General features: G+C 43.2%; 1 protein-coding gene across 29 annotated transcripts in view; it reads right to left on the reverse strand.

Moving 5' to 3' along the window:
• LOC147728754 (sorbin and SH3 domain-containing protein 2-like) overlaps positions 1 to 24276 on the reverse strand; it is a 643768-nt gene that overhangs the window by 149669 nt on the left and 469823 nt on the right. For all 29 annotated transcript variants that reach the window (XM_086962533.1, XM_086962510.1, XM_086962511.1 and 26 more), the window contains one exon: positions 7752 to 7801. In XM_086962533.1, the coding sequence (XP_086818659.1) occupies positions 7752 to 7801 (50 nt within the window). The remainder of the gene's footprint in view (positions 1 to 7751; positions 7802 to 24276) is intronic.

Here is a 24276-nt window from a genome sequence, read left to right on the forward strand (position 1 = left end):
AATTATGTTGCTTTTTAGTCGAGCATCAGCGCACGTGCGGTCTGCAAGACCTGCAGTGATCTCTCTAAAGGAGTGTAATCTGTCATTCTAGCATGCTTCCTGCAATTGGTTAATTTGTGCATCCTTTTTTGTTTCCTTGCTTCTTATTTGTTAGTGCTCCGAAACATAATTTCCGGGTTTTCGAGAGGAGCACCAGCCAATTACAGTCCCCTTACATTATGGCCGTAGCACTGAAAATAATTGAGAGACGCTAAACCAGGCTATGCGGTGGGTCACTGAACTTCTTGGTCGAGGTCTCGCATTTACAAAAGTTAGAGCTATTGGCACTGTAAATGACAATGCCTTTTATTTATGTGTTCATTAACAAAACAGATAAATAAAAGGCATTATCATTTACAATGCCAATAGCTTAAAATCTCACAAATGTGAGAACTATTGCATTGCAAATGCTTGTTTGGTTAATGGTGCTTTGTGTTGGAGTTTCTATATATTCCTGTCGATATTCTATTCAGTATAGTTTGTGTTGGATTTTATGGATTCAACGAGCGCCTTCATTAAGATCGCGCATCTTAAAACCATTCTGCTCATAACTGAGATAAACAATATTATCTTTGATCATTTTAAAGTATTCTGTAGTGCTATAGCGCTTGAATGAGTTAGGCCCTTACTAGTGCTATGTAGGAAGTGCCCACAAAGGCTGAGGCCTACTCAGATGTTAGCTTTCGATCAGCCTGTTATCAGCCGTGTACCGACAGATGGTTTCTGATTTATAAAAATAGGAAATATCTGTTTTTTCCAGAAAATATTTAGTTTTGCAGAAGGAAATGTGCCTCAAATAATACTTAAGGTGAAGAAAAGACAATAACTTTTTTGCAGGGGTCAGTTTAGTTATCTCTTCAAGTCTCTACATGTGCTTCCTGTCTGTGCTGTATCTCAACCATAAGGTATAACAAATATTGGTTTGCATTATAAAATACTGCAGCAACAGGCATCTCTGTCCCAGGAAATGGGGCACTAAAAAGATCATTCATGACTTCTTCACAAGGACATCAGTGACACAGCCAAGACTCTGCAAAGGACTGCACTCTCGAACAAACATTAAATTTTACAAACACATTGTATTCTCTGGTCCACTTAGATGAAAACCAACCTGTTGCCTACTTTGACCAAAACCTAGCAGTGGGTGTACAAGGAATGGACTTTGTCTCTATTAGAAAACTATTGCAGCTGATTAATAACATTTTTGGGGCTTAAGCCTCACTGAAATCCGAACAGGACGATCTTAAAAAAATACTTGGATCATGCATTAATAACCATTCAAGAGGATGGTTAGAGCTGAAAGACAGCACTTCCAAAGAGACAAGACTTTACAAGTAACTTAACTGGTACATATTAGACAAAAAAGTGGGTTTCACTAATGGAGAATATGGATAAGGGAAAACACATCTGAGAAAGTCACGTTTGCATCCAATGGATATTTATTTGGTTAGAATGATTTTCAGTGAAGGAAACTGTGTTCCTGAGCTATCTCAAGTAATCCTTGGCAATAATATAGTGTAGAAAGAATATATTAATCGATTTTATAATCTTTTAATTTCTAATTTATAAAATATTGACTTGCACTGATAGATATTACATGTTTTTCCATTTTCGTTAAATTGTTTGGAAGAGTGGTTAAGCAGAATGGAAGGGGGAGCCTACAGGGGTACAAAGTAATAGGATTATCAACTGACAGGAGGAAAACAGATGTTGTTGGTCATTGGAGACATGATGAGATTCTAATTCAGCCCTTTGTTTGATCGAGAACCAGTGGAGAGACATCAGTGCGGGAAGTGTAGATCAGTGTCTCTTTGGGTCAAGGATTAAATGATCTGCATAATGCTGCACTCTTCAGTCTTAACTATAGTCTTCAAAGTAACTGTCCACATATAACGTATTGCAATACTCAATTCCAGAGATCACCTTCACTAGAACAAGATGCTTTTTTATGGCAGAAACAATAGGGACATGATTTCTTGATGGACATATGGATATTAAAACACATTTTATGTCACACTGTTCACCTGTTTTTGTGAAATATCAAGGGCCCCCTGGTAAGGATAAAGATCCTGGGTCAGGGAAAAACATACAGTTTGTAGGTATCAACCCAGGCTATCTTGCAAACAAAACACTAGCTATGTCAAAACATTATAATGTACCAACAAAGAGCATGAACTATAACACAAACATGGAATTGATATCAAAAAATATTTGTTTTAATTAAAAAAGATCATTTTCACAATCACTTATTGTATACAGGATAAGTTGATGCAATAAAATAGATATTCTTTATAAATAAAACATGAGAATTAAAACATTGGGAAAACAATGATGTTTATCCTATCTAAATATGTTGAGGCTGTAGTCTGTCAGTCAACGCGTTTCGACACGTCGTGGTGTCTTCATCAGGACAATTTTATTTGCAGCCAGTTTTTCTAGAGAGAACAGAACATTTTTAGTTCTTATTCATATTTATAAGTGTGTTATAGTTTCTATTCATACCCTGTTTATTTATATCAAAAAACAGATTCATGATTACATTATTCTTGTTCATTAAAGATTATAAACAGAAAATAAATAAAAAATGTTCTGTTCAACATATTTAGATAGGATAAACATAATTGTTTTCCCAATGTTTTAATTCTCATGTTTTATTTATAAAGAATATCTATTTTATTGCATCAACTTATCCTGTATACAATACGTGATTGTGAAAATGATCTTTTTTAATTAAAACAAATATTTTTTTTATATCAATTCCATGTTTGTGTTATAGTTCATGCTCTTTGTTGGTACATTATAATGTTTTGAGATAGCTAGTGTTTTGTTTGTAAGATAGCCTGGGTTGATACCTACAACACTGTTCACTTGTAGAATTGTTGACAAATTGACATCAAGAAAAAGATCCAGGGTGCAGAAAGGGCAGTGGTGGTGAGCCAATTGATGGAGGTTAATGAATTGGACACATAAAGTGGTTACCATGCCCTAGAATACTGTCTCAGCCACAGAAACATAAAGTTAGATCCAATTCAATGCAACCAGATCTGCATGCTTTGCTAGGCAATCCATGACTTATCGCTAGCCACCAGCTTACTTAAGAACTTGGATGTATATTTGAATGGCATTCGCAGACATTTAGCACTCCATGTTGACTGTGTCCAAAAGGTCTGTGAGGGTTACCATGTATATATGTAAGATGTTAACAGATAGTGCTGGCTCCTGTGGGGCAGGATTAAGTCCTATTGACAATAAAGAGCCGATTGATTTGAGGGCTCTACCATTAATGCCTTCTTAAGGTACAGGGTATTAAAGGTATATTTGTGGCCAACTGGATCAAAAGGCACTCATACTTTGAAAAAATATAATATTACATCTCTGCTCCTAGTTCAAGGCAGTAAAAAGGCTTTCACAGAGGTACATGCTGGGAGTCCTAATTTATCCTAGTAGTCAATAAAGAAGATTATGTTCTGTTCTAGGGGAGCACAGAACTATTAACCACCCACCAAGAAACCATGTGAGGTCAAGTATTGGCTGGGAATAGGAAAGAACCTCTGCATCAGCACTCGGCTTCTTCAACAGGATCTGTCAATGCATGTTGGCTCTGGGATGTATTCATGCGGAAAGAATGCCCTGAAGAATTTTGTGATGACAGGTGCAAGAGTAAGTTGATTAAGGTTGATGATATTGGCAATGCAGGCTTCGCTTGGAGCAGCTGTGCCTTATAACACTCTAATGATTCTCAATATTTCGTCCCTTAGGACGCTGATGAATTTCCTGAACGCAGAGGTACATAAAATAATACTTAAAATAAGTGCAATCTGTGGGGCAGTAAAGGAGATACGTTTTCAGGAAGAATGAGGACTGGGTATTTTGTCGAGAAGTACGCCATGAGGTCATTTGATAACTCCTGTGAAGGGTCCACTGACTGACTGAGAAGGAAACATTCCCATTTCCTAGCAGGCCTTGAAGAGGTCATTCACAATGGTGCCGAGTTCGGAAAAGAAGGCTTGGATTTAAGTTTTCTTTATTTAGAGAAGATTATGCATACACACCTTTTTGGTATGTAAGACAGGAAGTGCGGCCATTGAGAAGGGGTGATTTTCTCCATTATTTTCCAGGGTGCGCCCTTCATGTTTCAGAGTCAAAGTTCATTTGTGTAGGAGGTGACTATTCTCCTTGGGTGTTGCCATTGTCTGCTCTGATGCACACATCACCCCAAATGAGGTAGTCATCATGTGTTTATCCAAATGAAGAAGGTCCCTTAGAAATTCAGCAAGCATCTTTTTCAGAGGGTGGTAGAATACCGTGAGATTAAATTAAGAGGTTGACCCAATGATGCATTTCACAAGTAGGTACTTAAATGGTGTGCAATGTTGACTACATGCAATCAATTGTGTCCATAGAGATCATATTCATCCTCCCTATGTGCCCAGGGCATCTATTCTGCAGGATGATTCAGAAACCTGCTGTGAAAATATATTGGCAAGCTTGATGAGAGACTATATACTTTATAAACATTAGTTTGGCAAGGCTTTTGAATTTGTGGTGGTTTATTTTCCAGTGCCTTTGATTTGGCAACTTTTGTAACTACATCATGCATTCATCAAACACATCAAGCTCTTTGTATGCGTTGCCATGTGCATTCATGAAAGTCTAATGTCTAGTGCACTGGCACCCTCGTGTCTGGTTGGGTTGTGGTTTATAACAATGTGAATATATTATTACATTCAGCTAACCATGCAGAGGCTATTTAGTTAATATAACTAACTGATTCATTTAATAATTTGATTAATGATATCTTGCATAAAGGTGGTGATATGCTTGTGAATTAGTAATAGAGGGAAGGGCAACGTAAGGAATAGAATGATCTTTAAACACTATGGCTAAATGATAAATAAAAGTTCGTGGTGTGAGATACAGAATTAGAGCTGTTCAGTTTGACCACTCTTTTTTGTGCTTCATCTCATCATGGAAATAAAAGTTAATTTCCGTGGTGACAACAAGGGTCTGCCAGCCCGAGCTTAGGACCCAAGGTCTGGGAATCTAAAGGATCTCATGTTCAAAGCAAAACGAATACTGTCCCTAATTGGAGTGTCCACTGGTGCTCTGGAAATATACCTCCTTGTTCAGTTCACTTTGGTTCAGCTGCGCAGGGCTCGCCGAACCCTGTAATGCCTGTTGCAGGATGAAGCTACCTCTTCATGTGCCACTGCATAATGCTGCTCTGTAGCACAAGGACACACTTTCAAACCCCAACCAACCCCTCTTTTGGGTTGGTGAGCTGGATACATGAGATGACTAATTGGGGGCACTGGAGAAGGCTGAATAGCCCTAACCTTCCTACCTGTTCATTAAGGTCAGAAGAGTGGCAAAGGGGAGGACAGGGAGTGAACTCTTAGGCTATTGGTTACAGATATTCAGTTTTTATTGGGCACATAAGTAGCATCAGGAGTGGTAAGAGTTTATCAACAAAACCATGCTCCTCTAGTCTGCACCATGAGCTGGGCTAGTCCTTGGGTGGTAAAGCTGGTTTACTACAAATAACTCTTTCCACATGGGCCCTTTCTCTATAACCCCACTGTACAACATTGCATTACAAGTCTTGGTGCCTTGGCACTCCAGCGATTCCCACTGTCCCTATCTACCAGAGGTCCTTTTTGAACAGCAGAAGTTGGTGCCACTGAGATCCAGCAGTCCTTCCTTTCACCCACACTCCCTAATAGTGCACTATTAGATTGTAGGTCTTTGGGTCTTGGAGATGTGTTTGCCCTCCTGCTTCGCACTCACCGCACCACTTTACAAAGTTACCGGACTAAGCACCCAAGCATTTCTCTCTTTCGACTTTCACATGCATACTTAAGTGACTGAACTCTGCGCACCACCATCTGCTACCCCTACCACCACACTGACGTCACATTTTTGGGCTGCTTCCTTTGGCCTCTATTTCACTGAACAGTTCCTCTTTTCCTACCACCACCACCACATCAAGTTTTTTGATCACTGAATTTGGCGTGCTGAGAATTCAGGAGATCTCACTCTTAGAACCTCTCATCACTTTTTAGGTCTCCAGATTTATCAGTAGACAGTCACAGTTTTCTTTATTCTTCACTGCACATTTTTAGGTCACCGGTCTGGATGCCAGGCAGAACTTTTCTCAATCAGCCTCTACAGCGTTGTTAGAGCAACATACACTACAAGAAACATATTTATTATAATAGAGCAATCACTCCACCATATCTGTATTTAACAATTTGTTTTAGAAAGAGAAAGTATTAATGTGTATGTTTTATTGATAAACTGATATCTGTTGGAGGTCTTTGCTGAATTTGGCCCCCAGATGAGTGCCTGTGTCATAAAGGTGAAAACTGGTTTCATTGATTTAACTATTGAGGAACGTATTTATCGTATTTACTGACTGATACAGCGGGAGGGGTTACAGGCAGAAACGGTAATTCTGGTCCCAATCATCCAGTGCCCCTGTATACCGAGCAACCTGAAATCAGCTTCTTAATTATTATAAGATCAAACAGTCTCTCTGCAGCAAACACCACTATCAACAAATATGCACCATGCAGAACATTAAACAAAAAAGTTAACTGTATAGACTTTTGAAGTCCTTGCTTGAATGGCCAAATGCAGTGTTCTCCCCTTAATGATGGTTCGCATTAAGCAGTATTTTTCTCTCTGTAAATTGCGAATATCTGTGTTTAATCTTAAAATGTCTCACATTCCACAAGGACTTAAATGGTTAGAGCTCTAGCTAACATGGATTAATTGTGTTAGGCTAGTGGACTGATGTCACACTATGGTCATGTTTTGTCAAGTGTCTCGTGCCCTTCACTCCAGGATCTATACATTCAAAAAACCTTTCAATTTAAAAAAAGAAATGTTTCTAAAGGAACATACATTATAAAGTGTACAATAAACTAAAACAATCCATTGTGGAGTGTCAAAACAGAGTCTAGATTAACTAGGTTTTAGCACATGTTCATCAGTTGCATACTGAGCAAGTACATACAGCAGATCAAATGAAGGTTTCGGGATACACTAATCCCTGCCATGTCATCAACACAAGCAGCGCTTTTTCGGTCTGTTTGACGACATAGACGTTTATAGAGCTATTTTTACCACTTCTTTAAAAGGCTCAGAGTGGGTAATGGATTCTCCAGAGGTTTATATCTCTCTTACATCATGCTATTGGCTGTTTGGTGTATCTTTTTGCCTCCCATGAAACACCTGATGCGATGCATCAAGAACTATATTACATCTCAAAAGTACACTGAATATTCACACATTCCAACTTTCCTTTACCTGTCAGACGTATTGTGTACAGGAGGCAATCGTTTTTTTTTTTAACAGGCTTTTTTTGGTCATGACTCACAATGCAAGCCCGGCCAATGGGGTTCGCCTTTGTGCGTTTTAACAGCCAGAATGCTTCATTGGGTGTCTTTTAATTATAAATGATAAATTGATGGATTCCCTCGCATGCTCTTTCATATATGAATCCCTTCATTAATTTCCATCATCAACTTTCCTTAGAAACCTTTTAATGCGCCCTGTCCTTCGAGCCCCTTATTTCGGAAAGGGTCATTTATGCGTGCCTCTTTCAGAAACAACCGTCCCCGTCATTAGCGTGCAGTGAGCGCGCGTGATGTGACAGCAATTAAAACACGTGTCTCAATTGTGCAAGCAGAATATAAGTGGTCACTTACCTGGAAGGTCGGTCCTGGCCCCTGTCGGTTGGCGAGTAGTACATGGAAGTCTGTGGAACCCAAACACACACATGGACTGGTTAGTTCTCAGTAATGTCGGCTAAGGCTGGCATTTCCTCTGCTGCCGCCTGTCACCGCAAAGCAATAATCAATACACATAGTCTGCTTTGTGCTCATTACAGACACGACCCTGCCGGGTACAGACTTTGCAGAGGGGGCATTAACGGCGACACCCTTTAATTCATATCTGCTGTGAACAGCGGTTTACATTTTTCACAATTTCAACTTTCCATACATTCCAAAGAATACACAGTCCAAGGGCTACTTTGAAAGGTTGCGCGGCTGTCAAGAGCAGCTGCTGACACGCCCCCATACTTACCAATGTTTCAACATCAATTAAAGCCGGGCACTCTTTGTAGACGCAGCTGAACTGCTCGCCCCCCTTACTAGGGTCACTCTGCTCATGTTCAAGGTCGTGTCCCTCTCAAGCGTTAACCGCGCCGCCGCCGCGCGCCCCCTGACATCTCCGACAGACGGAATGCAGCGGGACTGGAATATTTTTAACTTGTCATCATCAGTTTGTCAACCAGCCACAAGCCCCTCTAAACCAATCGCGTTAAGTGCTTCAAAGCGGCCTGCTGCGTATAGACCGCGTGAGGTAGTCTGCTCGGGGGTCGCGCTCCAAAATGGCGGCACTGCAAGGGAGGTTATCTGCACGCTGTCCCGTAAACATATGCCAACAATTACTGTTTATTTGATAAACTAAGATCCAGTGCATGTTGCTTTCTTGTTTATTTTTCAGTGTGAGGGGACAATGAAGCAACATTTGTTGGTGCTGGGGAATATTGTGAACCCTGTGTAAAAAGGAAGACATTTTTCCCACCACTTTCCTTGCTGGTGTAATGAAGCATAGAGAACACTGACTTGTCCTTAAGCGTAGACTCCTTTCAAATATTTCTAAATTTGGAGTAACATTTGTCTGCCCCATTCCTCGTGCATGCTGATTAAAAACATTGTTTACCCATTGCCAAGTGCGACCTCCAGAAATTCAAGGGCGAGTCATTTCTATGCCACGAGTAGGCCATGACTACTCACAAAAAACCTTTATGCAAAAATAGTGTACATTCAATTGGTTTTCTTTTGCTAAATACACAACTTTTTATTATATGGGCCATAATATGCTGGATCAAAAATCTGTTCCCATTTCTACTTCACACTTCGCAGCAAATCTACTGCTAAATGGATTCGTTCCATCTTTGTCATATATAACTGCTACATGTTTGTGCAGTTTGTAAGTCAGCTATCTTTTCCTCACTAAGGTCTGGCTTATGAGTTGGGCGGAGTGGAATCACCATATAGTATTCCGACCCCCTGGTTCTGAGTGGGCCTGTGTTCCCACACCCAGTTTTCCTGATTGTTGGAACACCAGACCCAATTTTATCATGCGGTAATTCAACCCAGAAAAGTCACATGAGCAGGGCACAAGTCCTAAATAAAGAAGTGGGGGGGACGCCCACAGACCGGAAGTGACGTCACGACCGGAAGTGATGTCACAAAAGGGAAGACCTAGAGGTGGGGGGACGCTCAGAAAAGTGGAGTGACGGCACGACCGGAAGGGACGTCATGAGAAGGGGAAAAAAACGAAGTGGGGGGGACGCTCAAATACGTGATCGCGCTCACAGGACGGGAGCACTTGTCTGTGGCGAGCCATAACTGTGCATCTGGCACTTGGTGGGGACAAGACGGGCAGCGCTAGAGCAGCAGCATACTGTACAAACTAATTAATGCGTGCTCTCCTATAGCATACCAGCTTTTGCGCAGGGGGGACGGCGTCCACCCGGTAAGACCCCTTAAAATAAGTGGGTGGACGCCGTCCACCCGCGTGGTACCCCGACTCGAGCCCTGCACATGAGGCTCTGGCTGCAGTTTTTTTCTGGCAGGAGAGTATCCAATGCTCCCTGCCAGAACTTAGCTTCTCTCCTCCCCACACAATGACTGCAGCAATAATGTATCATCTGCTCACATCAGGCGGTAAATGTATCTGTTAAATGTGGCCCCCAAGTCTCCCACATTTCACAGGTTTTCATTTACCTTGGCCTGAATAGGGGCCCCTTAAAGAGCTTTGGGACCACTGAAGATGTGCCCCGCCCAACCTTCTTGAACCTCAGAGGCTGCAGGAGCTTGTGTTACACCCCTGAATTGCGAAGTACTGGTGTGGTGTTACCACATGCTAATGTTATTTTAGTTTGTAGATTTACCATCCTGCCAGCACTGTGCAATTCATAATCACTCCATAGGTAGCAGCAAGAGGGACAGATTCAGCTTGTCAGTGATTGGGGGAGCGGCAGATAGCCTGAGCAGCAAGACTGTGTTTTCAAAGTATCCAGATGTAAGCCGATACTAAAATATTCCTAAATCCTACTGAATAGATGTTTGCTTAAATAAGTATGAGAAAATACAACCAAGAACAGAACATGTTTAAGAATTGTATTGCAACATATTTACTAAAAGGTATTGAAGGGTAAAGGTTTGCCCCCAGAGTGTTTGACAAGCATTAGCAAAGCCAATAGATGTTGACTAAAAAAGCGCTATTGGATTTGTCAATGTCTTTGGGCCATGTTGCACAGCAGAAAGTTGGAAAAATAAAGTGATATGACGCCGCCAGTGCTGGCCATGTCATAGCACTTTTCGGCTGGCGGGATGGGATCGGGTAAGGAACAGCCTGGATGGGAGATGTGGCAAGCAACAACATGGAAGGGGGCGAGGGGATGGAGCAAGCAAAAAAGTAACAGCTGGCGGGGGAACAGGGCATGCAACACCACAGGAGGGGGAGCTGCAGGAGACGGAACAAGCAACAACTGTGGAGGGGGTGAGAAGATTAAGGAAAGCAACAACAAATGGGCAAGCAACAAAGTAGGAGGGGGCAGAAGGGATAGGACAAGAAACAATATGGGAAGAAAAGGGCAAGAAAGAACGCAGGAGGGGTGGACGGGACAGGGCATGCAATAATGCAGATGGGGAGGGAGGGACAGGCAACCAAAAATGACAGGGAAAGAAACAACGTGGAAGGGGGTGGATGGGTCCTGGCAAGCAGCAACACTGAACAGGGCGGGAAGGATGGGGCAAGCTACAACAACAGGGCAAGCAACAACGTGATAGGAGGCGGATGGAAGCAACAACGCAGAACAAGCCAGGAGCGGGCAGGAGATGCCTGCAAACAAATGCACTCCTACAGAGTGCTGCAAGTAAAAGAAAAAAGTAGCTCTGAAAGTGCGTGCAGTGAGAGGACAGTGAGCAAGGAAGCAGTCCTTGGGGCATGCTCCAGGGGAGCAATAAACCCACGGAGAGCAAGCGAAGCCGACCAAAGGGAGGCAAGAAAATAAGAGTGACGATGAAGACAACCAATGGTAAGAAATGGGTGAGGCGAGTCTTCAGCTCTTTCCTAAATTGGAGCAGCAGCACTGAGGCAATCCTTTTGGAATATGGCGCTGTTCCAGATTCTGAAAAGTCTTGCTGTCTTACTAGTTCTTTGTCATACTAAGTCTGCAGCCTGATGGTGTCCTGGCTGGGGGTGTGCCGAGATTCACCAGAGATGGTGAGCTAGTCTGCATGATAAACGGGGTGCTGGTTGTGATAAAAAACAAAACGAACCTTGGTGTAACTTCGTAAAAACACATAATTCACTTATGAGCGACTGGCATCGGCTCACACAAATGCACAGAAAGATAAGAAAGACTCAGCCATTACAGCACGACATCCCAAACACTTCTGCAGGACAATCTCTAAGTTAGGTGCGCACAATCACAGACAAGCAGTATTGCCACAACATGACCAAGGGTAAAGAAACGGGTACTGTGGACTAAATGAAATGCATGCAGGTGAACAAACAAGAAATGCACTGTGTGCAAAGCTTTACAGTACCACAAACTGAAATCCCCTAAAACACAAGGACACAAGCTTTATGGGCGTCCACTTAGGACATCGATTGTACTTAGAGTTGCATCTTTCCACTCGTTTGCGTCCAGCTTGGTTCACTTCATCAGAATAACTCATGTAAATAAATGTGTCGCGACAGAATAATTTGTTTCCTCACAAAAACGTTATGCCACCCAATAAAACAAAAGTACAGCAGGAACTAAGGCACAGACAAACCAGAAAACGATTCAGAATTCCCTTATACTGTGCTACTCCACCAAACAACGTTGCCACAATGGATGAACAATGCTTGTATTTTCAAACTAAGTTCCTCGATGAAGGTGGCACCCAAGTGTGCTCAAAATACCTCGCAGGCCATCTTGAGCCCTGTCGTGAACACTTGTGTCCGTGGAGGGGACAACTGTGAGCCGGTATTCTTGTGATTGCACTGCCTTGAGTGCATTGCACTTGAAATGTCTCCAAATTAGTGCGTGAGCCGTAGACCACACAGCTCGAAATCAGAGGCACACTGCAATTTGAAATTGAAGATAACATTTAATAGGTAATGAAAGCTCGAAAGGCTTGCATGGGTACGTCATCCATAGTGGAATAAAACTGCTGTCAAGTCTTTTTTGTTTCAAAACGTCCCACTTCTTTTCACATTCACATTCTGCAGACCTTCAACCATATAGTGAGCGACAGGGAGAACGACCTGTACACTAAGATGCAAATCCAAGGGGACCTTGGTGATGAAATGTGTCATGAGCGCAACATTCCTTTCCCTTGTAAATAGCTGTGTAGTGTTGAAAGGAGACGGATTCAGCAGCGAAGCGACTTGATAATCGGAAATACCAGTGACCAAAATACCACCCTTGGCACCACGAGCTTAAAGTCACTGGAGGTTGATGGAATGCAAGGGAATGTTGCCAGCATTGCTGAGAAACAATAGATTCAGCTATTATCCAATCACCTGAGCAGCAGATTGCATTTGTGTCTCTGGATTGATAGATCAAGTGAAGATATGTGCTTCTCTTTTGGAATACTTTGGGATTGTTATGCATTTCATGTAAGCTTTTTTGTAAAGAAATGGACACCAGTGTTGGCTTTGGACAGTGCATAGTGTGTGGCGATGAGGAATTATGGGAAGCCAGAGAGGGAGTGTAGACAAGTAGACTGGACATTAACGTGAAATTCTGAAGCTGGATGGATGTGGTGCCTGATGCTTCACATGAGACAAGGCGGTGGAAAGAACCCAGAGGAAAGGAGCGGGGACAACTCTTATATATAAAGCAGGGAAGAAATTCTACATTTGCATTCAGTGAAAATAGTGCTTTGACTTACTCTCAGAATTAAATAATATTGGATGATTTAACTCTATTGCTCATGTAATGAGCATGATTTAGTGAACCTCAAACATGAAAATAAATATCTCTTTTGAAGGAACAAAGGCGAACATTCATAGGTTGCACATATATTAGCAGGAACAGAAATGTGATTTACTTAGTAAGTTCACATAAAAAGAAAATAATAAAAATAATTCTGTCTAGGCCAAGTACCTTTTATATCAAAGCTCAAACTAATGCAACTCAAAGTTGCTGTAAAGGGCTATTTCTTGAAAAGTATTGCAAACAATGAAACATGAGGGTTATGACGGTTTTACATCTTGAAATATTTGTTTGATATACTAAGTGTTCCCTACATTACATCAGTTAAAAACTGCCTTGCATCACAAAATGCACACTACTGTAGCCAACAAGGATAGTTTTAAGACTGTCTTATTACTGTTGTGAGCAAGGATATACCTCTTCACAAATTAGAGCATCTATCCCGGATTAGGACAATCTTAAAGCTGTGTTAAACTACAGGAAATTGTTCAGACCTATAGACCACAGCATTATACTTAGTAGTAATTGAAGCTATTAGTCACTTGTAAACGATTTGTTGGTTTATGGCATTATCATGTTGCCGGAAACATTGTCAAAGTATGTTGAAATTTTCCAAGTTTATACCAAATAAGTTCTTGTTAATATTGAGGATGCAAGGATACTTAATTTCCAATTACTAAAGTCAACCAGGATAATCTCATTCAGAATATTCATTTTAGGTCGAGCGTGGGCAGGCAATGCGCTGCTGAGGCATGCAGTAGTGGAGCATGGCTTTAAAGCCCCGCCCACCCTCCACCCATATTTTTAACTGGCTTTTGTCATTGTCCTTTGTAAATGCTGGCTTCCGAGTCGTTATTAGGCTTGTTAGTTCCTCCTTGGTACTGCCTTGTCTGCATTTGTTACATTCCTTAACAACTGGACCTTTTCTGGTGTTGTTTCATGGTCTGCTTTTTAAGTCGGTCAGCACTATTTTATTTAATGCGCTTTCCCTATTCCACCCACTACCACACAGCACACCGCCCGCTTTTATTTAAGTTTTGACTAATGGCGGTCTGCTTTAACTACAGCGAGCGTGTTTAAATTTTTTTATTTTAGCAGTGCGGTCCGCATTTAGGGGGCATGCTTAATTGTTTTTTTTCATAGCGCCCATGCGGTGCTTTCAGATTCATAGAGGTCACGCCCCTTTCTTTACACAAACTGCGTCTAAAGAAAGGTACGCGGCCGATATTAAAGTGAAAGCGCTGCATGGGAGCTTTTACCCCAAAAAACATCTGTTTGTCAACTTGACAAACAGATGCTTTTTTTTTGTTAAATCCCCCATGCCACGGTTTCACTTACATGGGGTGACAAATGCAAAAAACAACAGGTGATGGACAGAATGCAGAACAATGTCATACATTCACCCCAGTACAGGGATCTGGGCGTAAATCCATAGTTTTTTTGCTCACCATGCCATTCCAGTTTGAACCCAGCCATATGCAAATCAGTCTTGACCCTGTGCCCCATGGGAACAGTCCAGTCCGAACTGCCAAGCCAGGTCCTCCCTGGACTGGAAACAAGCATCCAAGGACCGGTCTCGGGCTTTCAGCCCTCATCAGCCTGGTTAGCTTGATTCCAGTGGCATGGAGAGCACGGGACTCACGTCTGAGCATACCCGTCTCACTCGGGGTGACAAATGCAAAAAATAACAGGTACTGGGGTGAATGTATGACATTGTTCTGCATTCTGTCCATCAACTGTGGTTTTTTCACTTACATGTCAGCCATGCCCCTTTCTTTAGACGCGGCTCATTTTATGATAACATCATTTAAAGAAAGGGGCGTGACCTTCATGAATGTGAAAGACAATACTTATTGTGAGCCCACAGTTATTCCGCCTCATGAGAGCCCCCTGTTGAAGGAAGCAAGAACTCACAGCACTCCTGCTAAGATACTGACAGGCAGCAGGAGGGATGTACGACGTTACCACGCATGGTTTTACCACGCGTACCTTTACAACACGTTTTTTACAACGCAAGTCGTTACTACGACTTGCGTTGGAGGGGTGAGGACGTAGGAATTTTTTAATTTACTATTCCAACACCAGCCTACATACAGTAGGGAAGGTGTTGGATAGTAAATTAAATTATTCCTTGTCCTGTAGCGCCCTCCAGCGCAAGTGGTGGTTACGACTTGCGTTGTAAAAGACGCGTTGTAAAGGTACTGCGGAGTAAAATCCGCGTGGTAAAGGATGTTCCCCACCTCGAGCCATGCTGTCAGTCTCTCTGGAGGCTAACCCTGCACTTTGCCCTAGGACAAGGTTCAGCAAGGGGCATTGACGACGAAGACAAATACAAAATAAAAATTTGAACTACTGGCCCATGTTTCCCTGCCACAGGCTCTATGAGAGTTAGGGCGTGTACTCATTTGTTTTTGATAATCGGTTAAATGGCACAACTTAAGGTGTGCACCACTTCTAACAGGGGACTGAATGCACAGTTCTGTAAATCTCAGGGAGAAGGGATGCTGCGTGTAACCCGAAGCGTACGGCCAGTCCATGTGAGATGTACCCAATGCGGACGTGCCTATGCGCTTGGATATATGGTCCAGTCCCAGGTGTAGAGTGGTCAGTAAATAGTGACATATTAAAAAATAACTTTTAAAATTCGTTTTGAAAAATGATTTTCTTTGAAAATAGTTTAGATGTGCAGATGAGCATTAAAATGCATTGCTAAATGTTACTGGGCATCCATGCAGTTAGGAGTGTGTTTGCATGTTCCTGGCATGAATGCGGAGCTTTTGAATGTATCATGTATGGCCTGCAGACGTAGAATACTCTACTGCTCACGTAACATAGATGTTGGTTGCGTTTGTAGATTGCTAGTCCCTTATTATAGCTGACGACATGTTCTGTTAATTAGTTTCATTTATCCATTTAGTTTGCAGCAGAAAGTCAGAATATCTCATATGGGGTTGACTGATGTATGTTTATGCTTTGGGGTCTTGGGAAAAAGGAAATCAGACATCAATTTATGGTGTTCGCTTAGTATTTTGGCATTTATAATTTTCTGCTCTCCCTTTATAATTTGGGGCGTTTGCTGTCTAAATCCTCCAACATGTCAGCAAAAGTTGCAGAATTTGTGTAATGCTGGTTGGCTAAACATTGTCGATATGACCACTTTATTAGGCTTTATAGCTGAATGCATCCTGCAGATCGATGGACCGGCTCTATGTATTTACTTTTGAAAATGTGTCTTTTTATTGTGATGTGTCATCGTATTATCAACATTAGCACTGCATTTGTCTCAAGCCCTGCTGGCTGCAAGGGAAGGTTTAGATATTCTACTTAGCTGCCAAAGAGCTGCTCAGATTGAGAGAGTCTGCGCTTCACTGATCATGAAAAAAGGTGTTCAGGTGTTTTTGAAATATAAAATTGCTCTGCACAGTGACTCATCCTCTGCAGCCAAGACATTCTAGCACTGGCAAGCCCCATCAACATGACGGGTGTGTTATTTGTGTTGTCATCTAGAGGGAGTAGGGCACAAGGGATTTATAAATTAGTGCGTTCTGAAAGAAAATGGTTTGTTCAGCAAAGATCTTTGAGTATATATAGATTTTTCTCATTGAATTTAGAAGGTTAATATAGGACCAGATTCAGAGAAAAATATCAGAAAGTACCATAGATGTAGCCGTAGGAGCACATCTACGACTTGTGGAAATAAATTACTTTAATGAATTAAAGACGCCACACTGACTTTTGCCCTGTGGAGGAAGGAAGGAGTTGATACCGTCGAAGGGAAGGACTGACCAGCAGCTTGCGGAACCCGCTCCGCGGGTCCCGCTTCGCCGAGGCTGCACATCCATTTGTTGGCCCCTGCTGGGTGAGTGAGTGAGTGACAGGGCTGCGAGCGCTGGGTCCGGGACTCGCTTTCCCAGGAGGCCAAGTCACCTGGCCCGCTCTCCCTGACCGCCCCGCCCAGCAGAACAGCTGAAAAGGATTCCGCCCGTTTAGCAAACCGGGACGCCACACTGACTTTTGCCCTGTGGAGGAAGGAAGGAGTTGATACCGTCGAAGGGAAGGACTGACCAGCAGCTTGCGGAACCCGCTCCGCGGGTCCCGCTTCGCCGAGGCTGTACATCCATTTGTTGGCCCCTGCTGGGTGAGTGAGTGAGTGACAGAGCTGCGAGCGCTGGGTCCGGGACTCGCTTTCCCAGGAGTCCCGGCTACCCAGAGGCCAAGTCACCTGGCCCGCCCAGCAGAACAGCTGAAAAGGATTCCGCCCGTTTAGCAAACCGGGACGCCACACTGACTTTTGCCCTGTGGAGGAAGGAAGGAGTTGATACCGTTGAAGGGAAGGACTGACCAGCAGCTTGCACAACCCGCTCCGCGGGTCCCGCTTCGCCGAGGCTGCACATCCATTTGTTGGCCCCTGCTGGGTGAGTGAGTGAGTGACAGGGCTGCGAGCGCTGGGTCCGGGACTCGCTTTCCCAGGAGTCCCGGCTACCCAGAGGCCAAGTCACCTGGCCCGCTCTCCCTGACCGCCCCGCCCAGCAGAACAGCTGAAAAGGATTCCGCCCGTTTAGCAAACCGGGACGCCACACTGATTTTTGCCCTGTGGAGGAAGGAAGGAGTTGATACCGTCGAAGGGAAGGACTGACCAGCAGCTTGCGGAACCCGCTCCGCGGGTCCCGCTTCGCCGAGGCAGCACATCCATTTGTTGGCCCCTGCTGGGTGAGTGAGTGAGTGACAGGGCTGCGAGCGCTGGGTCCGGGACTCGCTTTCCCAGGAGTCCCGGCTACCCAGAGGCCAAGTCACCTGGCCCGCTCTCCCTGATTGCCCCGCCCTTTTTACTGACGCTTATAAGAACCGGCGCATCCCGCTGCGCGGGAGCGCGCGGGAGTGCCCGGGGCTAAGCCCGGGCAAAGGGCGGGCCCTCTGTGGCCCTCAGAGGCCAGAGGAGGCCGGGCTGGGCCACTGACCCTGGTTGATTGTATCTATCTTACTCGCACTTTGTACCCTTAGGGCATACAGGTTATGTCCACTCGTAAAACAAGAAGTATGGCTGTTGCTAGTGCTAAAAAACTTACTGGGACCTTGGACGATTTTATTACCCGCACACACGCATTAATTGACGAGGGAATTACATTAATGGACAGGAGAGTATCACAAGACCTGGCCATGGCCAAACGCTCATCATTGGGTCTGATTGCGCTGGCCCAAACACCTACCACTGTTTGCCGTCCAGAAACCCAGGCTCTAGTACATAGCCACGGTGAAATTGGGGCTATGGATGCCTCTAATATTAACATTGATACCGTTCAGGACTTGGAGGCTTCACCTAACCTTAATATTCTAACTCTGAGTGGAACACAACCGCAAGAGTCATACACCTGTGATACTACCGACGTTAACACTGAGAGGGGCAGGATTGAAGGGGCTATTCCTAAGCAGAAACAGAAGGGTAACAAACAAACTACCTCTAAACGAAAGAAGGGCCAGACATACCCCAACCCCAACCCCCCTAACTGTGAGAAGCTGTCAGAGGTTCCATCTAGCTCAACAGGGGGGACACTTCCAAATAAGGTTGGTTTACCCCTAAATCTACCAGACGACACCTTAATTGATCAAAGTCTGGAGGAAATCTTACAGTTTAGTGTAGACGCTGGTAATCCTCCTCCTATAGTGCCATCACAGGAGGAGGTTGGTTTAACTATCAACAACTCTGTGATTTTCAGTATGTTGAAATCACTGTTAGAACCGATAGAGGTAAGACTACGCTGTCTTGAAACCGTCCTAAAAAAACATACACAAGGACATAAGTGCTCCCAGTTTTTCCTTAAACAATAAAACTGTCCAGATCTCTAATCAGTCTAAATCACTAAAACCCCAGGCGATCCCTAACAAAACATTGGAGTCCATTAAAGGGGTGCCAAAGAACCATAGTAATACTCCAATTCAGACTATTCCTAACAATAAGCCCCCTTCAGCAGAGGGAACTAAGAAAACCGATTCCGCCCATATACCCTCCAAAAACAACTCAAATTTAACTCCTCAGGCTACTTCTAGGGATGGTCTATCCCAACCGGCAATCCCTGAAGCACTTGATAATGTTAAATGTAAGGCCCGAAAAAATATCCACCTGCCTCCTGATGCCTGTCCCTATGTTGTTATACTTACCGGGGTCACTGAAATACCCGCAACTGAACAAGAGTCATATCAGACTCTAAAAAATAAAGTATGCCATTGGTTAGCCAACAACTATCCCCTCCCGCCAAACATTCCCTGTAATATACCGATGATAGAGAGAGCTCCATGGGTAGGAGATAATAGGAAAAACCTTCCAGGGGATTGTGTAGTGGTTACCTTCGAGAACACTGAGGTCGTAGAATTTATTTGTAGCAGAAGGGCCCCGAGATACCAGGCGAGCACAGTAACTGCTAGACCTCTCTCCTATTTTTATCTCCCACAAAATCAAGCCGACAATCGATGGAGCTGGCTTAAGGGCCCTCACGATCGTAAACCCAGACAGAGATCCAATTTTCCCTGGGCGCCACAAACCCCTGGATGGGAGGAGGAATGGGGTGGGGGTTGGAACTTGGTTGGGAATAGAGGAGGCAGACCACCGCAAGGCGGACCTTTCTCTGGCTCGCATCCTTCTCAACTATATCACTACCCCCAACACCGAAATGGACCTGCCAATGCTCTGTACTTCCCAATGGCGAAACGCTTCGAATGCCTCTCAAATACAGACTGGGTGGACTGACATATGCAGGGCCCTCCAAAGGGAAGGGTACCTCAGACCAGTTTAATTTCCCCTTGTAAGGAAGTGGCAACAGCGGTCTTGATTATGGATAAACCTTTTTTTACTCCCCCTGATAGCTCGTTGGAGGCGCAGAGCCGGAGCATACCATCTTTTCTCCCAGCCGCACCTCTGCCACTTTGTAAATTTCTTACTTGGAATGTGGCAGGTTTAAATGCAAAGGCGCTAGACCCCATATGGCAAGAGTTTGTAAAACAATACGACATAGTGGGTTTGCAAGAAACCTGGGACACCACAACCAATTTTGCACTAGATGGCTTCGTAGTTTTTTTACCCCTGCAGCTTCTAGTGCAAGAGGAAGAGCAAAAGGAGGCCTACTTACACTGTGTTCCTTGGAGTTGGTAGGGGCATTCAAACAAATAGAATCTGCACCCGCAAACACGCTAGTCGTGGAGTGGACCTTACCTGGCTCCCAACCTTTTTTAGTAGTTAATTTTTATAATTCCAGGGAGTCTTCATCTGTGAATGAACATCTGACCTCCTTATTACAATTTTTGTCAGCCCATAGAAGCGACTGCACCTCTTCCATAGAGATGATTATTCTGGGTAATTTTAATATTCATCCCTGTGAGGGTGATTGCCTTAATGATAGTTATGGGGGCTCACCGACGGAAGCCATTCCCCACTTTGTGCATACAATTGAGGGTGAGTGTCTTGAGTCTTTCCTGGCGACTTTACATTTATTTGAATTTGCTCAAAGTAAGAACGATCCCAGAGCCCCAACCTTCGTGGGGAAAGACGCTAATACTATTATAGACTTCATTTTTGTTTCATCTGGGGTACTAGCTAAGGCATGCGAGTACATGGTGGTCACTGCTAGTTTCAGTGATCACAATCCTGTCCTCCTGATGCTGGACCTAGACTGTTTCCGGATCCATAACCCAACTGATGTGGCAGCCCCAAGGGACTTGATAGCTAAAGACCAGGGAAGGCGCCTAAAATGGGAACAGATAGTCCCTGAACAATTCTTCCATTTACTTGCCCAAGAGTCAGAGGCAGATATGGCAGTATGTCTGGACCCAACTGCTCGAGGCCCGGATGTAGTAGTCGCATACGAGGAGATATGCAGAAGGATTGCTAAGAATTTGGAGCTAAGGTCTACCGGGCAAAGGACCAAGAAACCCCAGAAATGGTTCAATAAAGAATGTTCCCAGAAACATAGCGCTCTGATGAAAGCTCTAAAACAAAAACCTAGGGACAGGACTTTGGTGGCCAATCTAAGGAAGGATTACAAAACTGCAGTTCTTAAACGCAAATCTGGAATCAAGGAAGAAGCTTGGGAGAGCCTTTTATCTACGGATGTATTGAGAGATAGCAAAAAGTTTTGGGCCATTGTGAACCACCCCTTCTTCTCCAATGATGGGAAGACCGATATGGACTGTGTGATAGAAGATGGCAGATGGGTAGCCCACTTCGAAAAGATCTACGAATCCACAGCATCTGGTTTAACTGATAATGTCCATAAATCCCCTAACCTGGGTATGGAATTTAGTAGTTTGGAGGTTGAAAGGGCGATCAGAGACACAAGTAAACACAAAGCCCCTGGCCCTGACGGGGTCCCTGCAGATCTCTACATCCAATACCCACAATTTTGGTCGAAGATATTAATGAATGTTTTTAATGCAATACCCACAGCTGGTTTTCCTTCCTCTTGGTCCACCTCTATTATTGTGCCCATATTCAAGAAAGGGAACAGGGGGGACCCGGCTTGCTACAGGCCAATCTCCCTGCTGGACTCTGCCGTTAAGATCTTGGGCAGAGCCATTCTGCAGAGGCTTGAGGATTGGCTTGGAGAGAGCAGGATCCTCTCAGAGTTACAGTATGGTTTCAGAGCACACAGAGGGACCATGGACCAATGCCTTAACCTCCACCTAATTATCAGCAAGTACACCGTGGTGAAGGGGGGACTCCTTTATTTGGGATTTATGGACTTATCATCCGCTTTTGATTTGGTCAATCGTTCAAAACTGTGGACTATTTTGCGCAATATGGGTTTGGACACAATTCTGGTTAATTTTCTGCACGACCTCCATTTAAATTTATTTGCATCTGTTAGGGTGAACAGGGATGGAAGGTGCACAGCGAAGTTTAAGTCTGGAAGAGGTGTCAGACAAGGCTGCATTCTGGCACCTCTCCTTTTCACACTGTACATCAACTCCTTGGGCAATTCATTGAATTCAGTCACCCCAGACATTCCGCGTATGGGGGGGGTACCTATTCCGGTCCTCCTATACGCGGACGACGCCGTCCTCTTAGCTCGGACTGGCACAGGCCTTCAAAAACTATTAGATCATTTTGGCCTCTTTATGGAAGCACTCGATCTTAAGATTAACTCGACCAAATCTCATGTTATGGTTACAGGTTCACGAAAAAAACATACGAAGATCAGATCTTTTAGCTGTAATAGTTCACCAATTTCCAGGGTCCCTTTCTTTTGTTATCTGGGCGTCACCTTCTATGAGAAAGGAACATGGGGTGCACAAATGAGATTAAAACAGAATGGAGTCACTAGATCCACTACAGCCCTCCTGCACTTCTCTAAAAAACTGGGATTAAAACCTATGGAAGCTATGACCCGTATCTATAAAGCTAAATGTTTGGCAATTGCCTCTTACGGGGCTGCCATATGGGGCTATGTCTCATGCCCAGGTATTCAGATTGCAGAAAATAACTTTTTACGAGCCTTATTATCACTACCTAAATCTTCTCCTGTACATACAATTCATAATGAATTAGGCTTGGGTCACGTTACTGACCTCTTAAAAATGGCCCCAGTGATATACTGGGTTAAAACGTGGACAAACGAGGAAATCAGTTTAAATCATTGTATCCTCAAAGACTGTTTGTCTCTGGATAAAGCCAATAACATCCCGTGGCTGGCGTATGTTAGAGCGGCATGCGCGAGGCTAGGGCGCCCAGAAATGTACTCTCTACCACACAATTTAAAAAAAGAGGATGTGAAGTGGGTCAAGCTGCATTTTCAAAACTTGTTGGAGTCTGAAAGGGAAACGGTTGAATTAGGTAAACCAATGGTACGTTCACTTTTCCAACTTTCCTCAACTTTAGCCATGGAACCTTATTTGAAATATGTTACCAAGCCTTACCATCGCTTTCTACTTATAAGGTTCAGGTTTAATCTAACACACCTTGTGCTCGGCTCACAATCAAAGTGGGGCTTACCAGAAAACCTACCCCCCTGTACCTGCGATTGTTTTTCTATACAGGACACCCTCCACTTAGTTATGCTTTGTGAACATTATCTGGTGGCTCGCAAAAAATTCCTGGTACCTATTCTGAAAAATTTAAACTTTGTCCAGGTACGGCCAGCATTATTATATCTACAGATGCTGAATTCGGTACAGACAACATATGGGGTAGCTTGTTTTCTGGCAGCAGCTGCCAGACAAAATAAACGAAGAACGGCTGCTATTCCTAACAACCAAATTTGACACTTGTATAACTTTGTTGGACACCATTTAACTTTGCTGATACAGTCACTTACTTTAAACAAAATTCTTTTTGTGCTTTTATGAAGGTGTAGTAATGTTTTTTCATACATGTTTAATTGAATTTTAAACTTGCTTTGTATACTATGTTTTGCTTTTATGGTTTTAAATAACCGAATAAAGTTTCTTTGACTGACTGACTGAATTAAAAATATCCCCCAGTGTGCGCAAGGGTAGACAGTTTTAGTAGTTTTCCTCGTTTATGCCGGTTTGAAATGGCTCGAATGGGATATGGTTGTCTGCATTGCAGAAAACTCACAAGTACCGTAGTAAAGTGGATATTTACAATTGATTTGCTTTTTTTCTTGACGTGGAAACTGAGGGGGCTGTTCACACAGGTAAACGTACACATGAGTAAATCTACACGTGTAAGTTTATTCTTCCACTTCGTAATAAATGTACTATTTTTTGGCTGCTGACCATTTACGAGTGTAAATTTACTACAAAGTATAGACTTACATGTCACCACCTCCTGAAACCTATGAGTGGGGCCTAATGTACAAGTTTAATGTTACTGCTTGTAACTTTTCACATGTAGATGGAGTTCTCTGTCACCGGGATAGAGATCCTCCTAGGTTAAGCATAGGGAAAAGTAAAAAAGTTTATTCAACTTTGAAAAACAAATAGTAAAATATGTTAATGTTAAATATTAATGGCAATGTATTCATTAAATGTATTTAAAATAAGGGACAAAATGGAAGAAATTTTACAGTCCTGTTAAATTAATATTGATTAAATATTTATTCAACTGAAATATAATACTTGAAGTTTAGATTTTTTATAAAGATTTATTAAAAACATCAAAGTAAAATGTCTACATATATTTACTTTGCAGTAAAATTATTAAAAGTTATGTACAGGTGTAATTTACATTCTTTTACTTTAAAAAATATTTACATTTACCTTGCAAAAGTTTTAAA

Source organism: Lissotriton vulgaris, chromosome 3_1 (assembly GCF_964263255.1).
Source record: "Lissotriton vulgaris chromosome 3_1, aLisVul1.2, whole genome shotgun sequence".
NCBI classification, from domain to species: domain Eukaryota; kingdom Metazoa; phylum Chordata; class Amphibia; order Caudata; family Salamandridae; genus Lissotriton; species Lissotriton vulgaris.